Genomic DNA, 10,359 nt, shown 5'->3' on the forward strand with positions numbered 1-10,359 from the left:
GGAAAGCAAGCACACTCTAGCACACGCCAAAATATAGAAAGAAGTACTTTACGTTGTACAAAGGGAGCCGGAGTGGGATTTCTGTCTAGTTTTTTCTTCTTTTTTGCCATCCGGGCGAACTTTGATCCCACCAGGAGCCACAGGGATAAGTCCAAGGGCAGCTGATGGATTGAAGTTTGTTTCTTTAGTTTTTGACTCCAACGAAAGATTCAGCCATGGAGGAGCTACAGAAGAAACTGGACCAGCGCTACGAGAGCACCAAGCCCAGGAAGGTTGGCCAAAAACTGTCTAATTTGTCTCATCATGTTGAGAAACTTTACGTTATGTTTAGTTTAATCTAACATGGGAACACTTGTACAGTATAAGCTGAATGTCCTCCTATGCTGACATGCTGTCTTGTGATTGCTCGATCCCGTAAACACTTTTAGGATGATAAAACTCGACGAAAGCATGTGCCACTGTGTATGTAAATGAAGACAGAGCTGCAAGGGGCCTTGAGTACCACCAGAAGGAACCCTGCAGGTACCCTAATTTTGTCCTCGATTCCAAACCCCAGGTGCGGTTCAAGTTGGCGTCGTCGTACAGCGGTCGGGTGCTCAAACACGTGTACGAGGATGGGCAGGAACTGGACAGTCCCGCGGAGAAATACCCCCACAGTTTTGTGCACAGGAAAATCCCGCCCAGCCACCTGGAGATGGACCAGTACTGCGGCTTTGAGGAGGGCCCCGGAGCAGACCACCCTGGTACTTTTACGTTCATCTGTTCGTGTGGGCTCAGGTTTGAGGAAGGGAGAAAGCAGGCACTATACCAAGCTCTGTGTGCGCAATTGCTGTGCTGAAGGAGGCCTGATTTCCATAAAATGCTACGTGCATGATTGGCTCAACATGCATCCGTGAAATGACACCTCTTTCCCGCGAGTGAGAAGTGTTTGAACAGAACTCGTTGAATGTGAATGTGATGATGAAATGAGCAGTCGTGTTGTTTGATTAGGCGGAATAACAGCCCACACGTCACTGAAATGATTGGGTCTTTGAGGGGGCAGTTCACTTTTCTATATTCATCTGGAGAAAAAGGGAAATGGCAGTTTTTGGACTGATAATTGGCAACAGAAAAAAAAAAAAAAAAAAAAAGTTTTGAGATCATTTTTGATTAAATAAAATTCATGAGAAAAAAATGAAGTTGCAAAAGGTTGGCTATCTCATCTCAAAGCGCAGGTGTTGACTTGGTGTGTTTCTGAGGTTTGCATGTTTGTCCTGTGTGTGTGTGTGTAGATTTTCCTCATGATCTGAAGGCTATTCCTACAGCCTCCTCCAGTTTGATAGTCATCTCAAATACTATCGTACAGTTTTTTAGAAAATGCCACATTGACCTAAAACAGTTAAACACAATATCCAGTAGTATCATGTCCACTCAATCTCTAAATAAGCCTGTGCCTCCACCCATCCTCTTGCTCCCCCTCACTGAAGATCCAAAGTTTGCTCAAAGATGCGCTTAAAACACTACTCCATTGCTGTGCAATTAATCTAAATTAAATTACAATTCTGATTATTACACTAAACAATTACACAAATAGCATAAAAAAAAAAAGATTATTAAAGGAACAGGCCACCGTTTTTCCATGCTGAGATATGTTCTTACCTGAGCTTAGACGAGTTGATACGTACCTGTCTGGTCTTTGTGTGTGCCTGTGGAAGTGTGTGGTAGCTTCCAACTTCACCATGTTTGGAGCTATAGGAATACATTGGGAGAGGCTAAATGCTAATAACATCTTTGGTCGTTTTGCGTGCACAAAGACCAGACCGGTATGCATCAACTCGTCTTAGCTCATGCAAGAACATGTCTCAGTATGTAAAAACGGTGGCCTCTTCCTTTAAGTATGTCCTCCCGCTTTTCCATCCGAAGTGCAGAAAGCGGTTTGTTTGAACGCATATGATCCAGCGTGATTAGAACTGTTGTGTTTGTCACGGATAATTTTAATAATTTTTATACGTAGCTCTTGAGATAACCCTACTGACACCTTTTGCTGAAAGGAGAACATAAGTTTAGAAGCCTCTATATCCTTTGCCCAGGCGCTGGTTGTGGGTAGCAGAGTCTAAAACTCTTCAGAGGAGCCAATGTCACAAACGCAGCTCAAAGCAAACTTGCATTATTTCATGCCGCTGCGATGGTTATTTCTGTTCCCTTCGCATTTCACATGCTTTAGTCTGACATAAACACTTTGCTCGGTTTGCTTGTGCAGGTGTGAGTGCTGGCCAGCAGGGGGCAGGTGTGACATAGATCTCTCAATAGAGAATCTATTATAGAAAAGGCTATCTCAATGGCCGCCGCCTGGGCGCCGCCATGTTTATTTCCCATACCGACTTTGAAGCTAAGCAGGGAAGTGCCTGGTTAGAACTGGGATGGGAGACCGTTCCTCGGATGCTAAGCAGGGAAGGGCCTGGTTAGGACTGTGATGGGAGACCGTTTGGGAACACCAGGAAGCCTGGCGACAGTACTGAGTGTGTGCGTGGTTGGTGGTGCTGCTGTCCGAGGACAACCCGTTGTCACAAAAACGCATCCAAACAGAACCTCCATCATCCAACAAAACCTGCTCAAACACGAGCCTCTAATCAAACGCGCTGCTCCGACTGATTTATCCTCCGTGTGAGTAAAAGCGAAAATGAAACTACAACTTAACGAGCGCATGGCCTGCACTGCGTAGTTTTTTTTCTTTTTTTTTTTTCCTTTGCTGCTGTACCATTTGTTTTCTATTGTGCTTTCACGTATTGTGAGCCCAGAGGTACATTTTCTTCTAAAGCAGCTTTGAACGCATTGCCAATTTTATTGTAAGGTTATAAATACTGTCTAATAACGATCACTAGGCTATTTCAGTTCAAAACCTACTCATTATTTTTTTTATTGTACACTACCGTGATGGACCAAACCACGGGTCCTGCACCGTGAACCAAACCGTTAAAGCTGAACCCCTAATATTTATCAATAATTATTCCACTGTCTCTTGAATCCTGTTCCCCGAGTTTAGCGAAAATATTGTTGTAGTTTATAAGAAAGGAGCACGGGTGCATCAAACACTCCAATTGCAGTTTGTTTGAAATTGTTTTTTGCCTTCATTCTTTTACTCATTTGTAGTGGCCATAGTTTTTGGAATGGGTTGGGAACCACTGGTCTACAGCTGAACTGTGTGACGGGTTGGACATTTCTTTGTAATCACTCACAATCTCAGAATATCAAATGTGGAGACTAGCGAGGCCCGGCCGAAGGCCGGGTCTCAGCTAGTTAGTATAGAAACGTGAGCATTTCTATACTAATGAGAGACATTAGTATAGAAATGCTCTATACTATAGATCTATGAGAGAGATTAGTATAGAAACTTGAGCATATTCAATACAATTAGGACTTTTTTTTAACTGTCCAAAGAAAATATTTTGCATAGATTTTTTGAGATAATAAGTATAATACAAACATTTTTTTAAAGGCAACAAATAATCATTTTAATACTCGTGATTTCCATTATTGGTATGGACATCATGCATTTAACCCATGATGTCACTGGGGCAACCGGCTGTGCCCGGGGAATAGTCAGGATCACCTGGCTGGAAGATTACCCATTGTGCAGGTTTTGGGTTGATGGGGGAAACCGGAGCACCTGGAGGAAACCCACACGGGGAGAGAACAAGCAAACACAGCACATCCAGCTCCTGTCTTGTGCACTGACAGCCCGTTGTGGTGTGTCTGCAGGTGCCTACCCTCCCACGGGTCTGATCGCGCACCGGATCAATGTGTATCGCGGAGTGGGGACCTACAAGGCGGCTGCAGGCCAGAGCGGCGCAGACGATGGAGACGCTCAAGTAAGAAACACTCCTCCGGCTGCCACTTCACTTCTGTTGGAATGAGTGAGAGAAAAGCACACTAAACAGTATTATTCATGAAGTCTGACTCCAAAGTGTAAAAAGTCTGAATAGTCGTCTCTTGATTTGTTGTTTCTTTTCTTTTTTTTCCCCCATCCTTTTTGCACTCTCATGTCTGATTATCACATCTGAGAAAAGGAACTAATCGCGCAAAACTTTACGTCTTTGAAAGCAAACTACTTCACGGTTCCAGTGACTGCATAGCAATTTGTTTTGCTATGACTTTGCCGATGTAAACTATTTCTCTCTCATTTTTCACAAACATTATAGAACAGTACAGATAAAAAAAAGTCTCTACAATTATGTTATTGTGGTATAGTAGTTTGGGATCATGCCATACAGCCAAAAGAGTCTATCAGTTAAATCACTGATAAGTATTTAGATTCAGATAAAACATTGACTTCTTTGTGTATTCAATCTGAGGATACAAAAAGTATGATTGGAAAATGAGGATGTTTTATGTCGCTGTTGGGACAATAGTTGTTAAATGGCTCATTTCATTGGTGCCTCTTATTCGTGCTGCGAATCCTGAGTGGGATTATATTGTCCACCAGTGTCACAATCTTTTGTCATCAAACCAAAGAAATGCTTAGTAACAAAGGCAGGATTTATCATGAATGCAAGAAAACAAAATAGCCAAGATTCTAAATTCAATTCAATTAAAATTAAATGAATTTGTTAAAAATAGATGAATATTTAATCCAGGATTTAACTAACTGTTACTTATTTTGTGTCCCTGCAGTTGATCAGGAGTAGGTTCAGCAACACTGTGTGCCCAAAAATGAGATAATCTGGCATCCTGAATTACCAGGTTATTCCATCAATGGATTTCAACCTGGATAGACTCAAACAGACGAAAGCGGTGATTAGGAAGATTTATTGACATGTATATTAGTTTTGGCGATCAGACCCCGGCGGTAGACATCGATGTATGAAAGTCAGTATGGATAAACAGCTTGTAGTTAGGGATGCCTTCCCCCGGAGCCTGGACACTGGTGGTGGTATGGAAGATCCGTGAAGCTGCAGCAGGTAGAAGCCGTGGATGGAAGAGGCGGAGATGGGGTGGAGGTGGGTCGCAGCGCAGCTGGGAAGCGAACGAACCATGATTGCTGGGGCTTAAAAGCGGGACCGAGGGCGATGATTGGCTGCTATGGAGGTGTGGCTCTTACGCTGATGGCTGAGGTGGAGGCGTGGCCCTCTCGGAAGCGATCATTGGCTGGAGGTATGTGATGCTGGAAATCGTCTCCCAGGTTGAATTAATGCCTAGGCTTCATTTCTTCTTCCCTAATGGCACTAGTTTATTCTAAGACAACAATGTCAGGATTCCTCAGGCTCATATTGTGAAACAGTGGTTCAGGGAGCACGAGACATCATTTTCACACCACAGAATCCAGATCTTGACCCCATTGAGAACCTTTGGGATGTGCTGGACAGGGCTTTACGCAGTGGTCACACTCTCCGAGCATCAATATCAATATAATCTTGATGTTTTGACATTGCAGAAGCTTATAGAATCAGATATGCATGCTTTGTTTCATGTGTACTTCAGGTCCTTTTTGGGCAAATGTAACTTCTAGTAAAAGATTCGACATGTTAAGCACTTGCCCCAAAACTATTGTTTGAGCTTTTCCCTCTTTTTCTGTTTATTTGACTTTCTTCCAGAATACAGTATTAGACTTTGGTAAAATCATCATCTACACCAGTAATCTACGCATCATCAGAGCTCATCCTCCGCCTCCGCCTCCGCCTCCTCCTCCTCCTCCAAAGAAGCCGGAGACAAAGCAACACCATGGAGGACATGCTGTGGAGAAGGAGGGGCGCCCAAAGGCCAAAGAGAGAGGCAGCAGGAGGAGGAGAGCGACGAGCTCCCAGCCATCTGAGGAGAGAGTGGAGAGAGAGGGCAAACTCACAGAGGGCAAGGTAATGGACCCTGGTCAAATGGACCTCATGTGGGCTGAGCTTTATTTCCACTGTGCGCATCTTTTACTGACCGTGTCAGAATCACTGTGTCCTTCTGCTTGTCTTTTACCACAACCATTTTATAAACAAAGTCATTTCATTCATTTGAGGCGAACATGTACATTCCCTAACAGCATTTAATACTAGAAATGAAAGGCATTGTACCTGTATTTTGTTTACAAATGTGGCAGAGTGGGGAGATAGTTGTTAAATGTAATCCTGTCGACAATGCCAAGTGTGGCAAAGTGAGCTGTGATGATCTGAAAATAAATATTAGCATGAGCATGACATGAAGAAAATAATCCAAAGTAAATAAGTAAGCAAGTAAGTAAGTAAGTGCTTTATTTGTCATTTGTACAACCGTTCAATGATATTGTGTTCAGGTGATAGTCCTGAGCCGCTGCTACTGAGCGCACCACCAAAACGGTACTAAAAAGGTAATAAAAAGGTCACTTCATTTACCAAAGCTCCATACTGGCATTAGGGATGGGCGGATCGATACCACAGTATCGATATAGCGATACCAAACGGCTACTTTTTGAGAATCGATATTGGGCCAAAAGTATCGATACTAATTTGCATATGTAAAAAGTAGGCGTGGCAGCAATTTTAAACATAAATGGACAATTTACATCTTTGCTCTGAGCCAAAACAGTCCATAGCAGCAGGGAATTGAACTAAACCAGCCATATCATTCTGGTTTAGATTCTGTTTGTCATTAAAGTATTAGTTTTAAACTTTGTTTATGTATTTAATTTCACATTAACATTGTATAATTAACCAGTTAAAGTAATATCATTTTAATGTACCTATTAATTATATAAAATAACCAGTTTTAAAAAATGTATATTGATTGAAATACATTCACCCATATAGAAATAACCGGTATCGGTATTGGTATTGGTATAGAGAAAAATGACCCCAAAAGTATCGGTATCATATCGATTCCAAAAAATGTGGTATCGCCCATCCCTAACTGGCATCCCCGTGTACTTTGCTATTGTAGTAGGGTAAATACAAGAAGAGGGCAGGTCCTCTTTGCTGTTCAGAATATAATATACTTATTTACAATGCCCTTCTGTGCTGTCGGGTATAAACGGCCTATTTGTGCCTCTCTTTTATGTCTCCTCATTGGACAACTGCACGGTGCCATTGTCCCTGTGTTATCTGTCAACTGAGCGCACTCCTGATGAGTCCACACTTTTTCACCGTGCCCTTGCAGCATATTGTTACCACTTACCACTGTCCTACAAGGATATACAACCTCTCTGTTATTACTGCCCCCTCTCACGCTCCCCCAAAGCTGATTATAGGCTCCGGTGTCCTGCAGCTTTTCTCTGTATTCTTTTTTAACAATTTTCTTGTTGCAGGAAAGTCAATCCAATTAATTTATCTTCCTTGCAATTTATTGAGTGGCTACAGGCCTTTCGCTGTTATTGACTTCAGCCTTGTTTTTCTACATCATATTTTGCTTGATCTCTTCTCGTCAACAATATTTCGCTAAATGGTATTCATCCCGACACACTACATTGCGCCATTGTGGAGGTACAAATAGGATTGCTGTCACAGTACATTACTCTGTATTGGATGTAAAGGTAGTCCATTTCACTTCTATGCTTTGTGTACAGGTAGGTTCTCTGGAGTGTTTATTTAGTAGTTAGTTAGTTACCGTCTACTTTCTAATTGTGAGCCAATTCCTCATTTCGCAGAATGAGTGTCCAGTCAGCGATTCATACTGTAAATCTATAAGTAATGACCAACTGGCTGCTGCACAAAGACCTGAATTAACTTCCAAGAGCCACATTTTCCTGATCTTGTAAAGAGTGTTTCATTGCATATAGGACAATACTGTAAATGCTGATCCGGTATGGCACGGTCTCTTTTCTCACTTTGGCCAGTCACATCAGTCATTTGGGGCTTTTTTGAGTTTTCCTTTGAACAGGCTCTAAGTACAGGGGATGCCATGACACAATCCTTGTTTAACCGTCAAATGTTTTCTATTCACTTTAACTATTTTCCTTTTTCAAAGGCTAGAAAGTAATAAAAATCACTGTGAACTTGTCAAAAACGAATCTTATGTGCTGACTAACAATGATAGGCATTTAAGGGGAAGAAAAGTACCGACTTGAAATAAATCTTCTCTTGGTGTCAAAGCATGGCCTTTATAAACTCCTAATGCTATTTTCATTTTCAAAAGGTTTATTATTTTTTACCCGTAGCACTCCGATGGGCGTGACACTTGAGCTCCTGACTATACCAATAAGATGAAAGCTGTACTTGGCAAATGTTCAGTAAATTCTGTATCCACTTATTGCCAACTTGAAAGCAAACTGTGCAGCTACAATTTCTTTCACTTCTAGACAGTCAGTGACCCCATTAACATCTCACTCTTTACCTACCCATGCGATTGCCCATGAAATGCCCCTCTCTCCTCTGTGCAGGAGCCCGGCAGCTGTCAGCTCTGTGGAGGCTCCGGCTGCGCCCCGTGCTCCCTGTGTCACGGCAGTAAGCTGTCGATGCTGGCCAACCGCTTCAACGAGTCCATCAGTGACCTGCGCTGCCAGGCTTGCTACCCCCACGGCCTGGAGCGCTGCCCGTCCTGTGCCGCCAACTAGCACATCCCTCAACTGGGCGAAAGGAGGGGCACTGAGTGAAAGAGAGACAAGTGTTGTCCCTGTGTTTGTGTTGCGCCAGGGTTGTCTCAGTAACTTAAAGCAGTACTAAGTAACTTGTTTACCTTAATAAATCCTTTCCGTAGTCCCTCTGGGGGTAATACAAGTGTTAATGGGTTGATTGGGGGTCTTTCATCTCCCCCTGGTGTCTCTGGCCAGAAAACCATAGCTGCAATTTCGCTGCCTCCGTGTCAGAGGCCCCAATACACACTGATGGAATCACGAAGAAGAAGGTAACAGGCTAACGGGCAAATCTAGCTTTGGGCTAGCACCAAAGCTAGATTTGCTCGCGAGTGTGAAGTATGTGACTGTCTAAGCAAAAAAAATATCTCCATTGTGTAATTGGATGTATGCCCCTCTCCCTTTGTCTTTTCTGTCAGCGTAGTATTTACTCTCATGGACGGCCTCTAGAGGTATGAGTTACTTAGCACTGCTTTAAATTCAACAATTATTTAAACTCTTTTCACACCATCCAGAAAATGTATTTGAGGAAGAGTGCGCCACGTCATGCTATCAGTTGGTGGATGGGGAAGGGAATATGCAGGATTACTGAATATAATAAACACAACTTCAAGAAGAAAGCTAAAAGAAACCATAATATCATAATACAGTAGACACATGTTGAAAAATAAACCCAAATTGCCTAATCCAGGGCTTCCATGGGACACCTTCTTCTGCACCTACCCATCAGGAGTTGTTTAGAAACTATAAACATGTGGAGGAACAGAAGCTCTACAACGAGCTCCTCGCCTTGTCTCTAAGAAGGCCACACTGGAGACAAAATAAATGTGTTTGCTTTGAGCCTTGAACTAAATCGAGAGCCTCACCGGATGAAATGAATCTGTATCACTTGCCGGCCCCGCACCACTCCGTGAAAACCATTTCTCCAGCCTGGGCCAGCAGCTTTGTGACAGAAGAACGCTGAGGGCCTGTGACTTTGAAGCATAAATAGAAAAAAACACAATTACGGTGCGCAGTGAATGTGCAGGCGATAAGACCGGCGCATAATCACTTCTTTGTTGTGACATTATTTCTGTGGCTTCCTTCAGATAAACAAAAAAAAAAAAAAAACACTGGTGTGACTAAAGGGTTATCATCAGTATAATTAAATTCATGCAAAATGATCAGGTTATCCTTTCATCTGAGCTATTTCTATTTCAGAATAAAAGCCTTTTTGTTACACCCGCTCCTGCCATGTTAGACATAGGATAATTGACGCTCTTTCATGGCTTCAAAACACAGAGGAATGGACAAAAGCGCAGGTATAAATGACATAATGAGGATGGGAGACAACCCATTATCGAGCCAATGAGGTCTGGGGCGCACTCTCTACATAAAAAAATACACTTTTTTAGGTTAATTTGAAGCTTTTTATGGTGATATTTGGTAAAGAAATTTATTTGGTTTTACACTGTACATCATGTAATCAAGGTTCGGGAGATTGAGCAAGAACGCTGTTGCATACATTCTTTGAGTTGAACATTAATAAAAGACCTTCATCACCGCATCATGCCTTCATTATTTTGATTTTGATAATAAGTATAATCTTCTGAAAGTATGTGGAAGAGTCATATTCTACCTCAACTAGCAATGGTCCAAACCACTTTTTTTTTAACTTGCCTATTCTCATCCAAATTGAGAATAGGGTCTCAAGTTGGATGAATCCATTCCTAAACTAGGATCTAACCATGACGAAAGTAATTGTGTACTCAAAAAAAAAAGTTATCAAATTGTCTCTAAATCAAATAAAGACTAGAACTGGTAATAGTATTTATGAAAAACATGCTCCCTGCAGTATGGATTGTTATACTGAGGTTGAC

The 10,359-nt window shown here is 42.2% G+C and overlaps 1 protein-coding gene across 1 annotated transcript; it reads left to right on the top strand.

The window, feature by feature from the left end:
• Positions 1 to 215: 215 nt before the first annotated feature.
• grxcr2 (glutaredoxin and cysteine rich domain containing 2) lies at positions 216 to 8,689 on the top strand (the record flags this gene model as incomplete). Its single annotated transcript, XM_079566001.1, has 5 exons — positions 216 to 272; positions 557 to 743; positions 3,739 to 3,848; positions 5,571 to 5,828; positions 8,309 to 8,689. 5 exons carry the CDS (start codon positions 216 to 218, stop codon positions 8,480 to 8,482), a joined length of 786 nt encoding a protein of 261 aa, XP_079422127.1. The 3' UTR covers positions 8,483 to 8,689.
• Between the last annotated feature and the right edge of the window lie 1,670 nt (positions 8,690 to 10,359).

This window comes from Gobius niger, assembly GCF_951799975.1.
Source record: "Gobius niger genome assembly, chromosome: 11".
NCBI classification, from domain to species: Eukaryota; Metazoa; Chordata; class Actinopteri; order Gobiiformes; family Gobiidae; genus Gobius; species Gobius niger.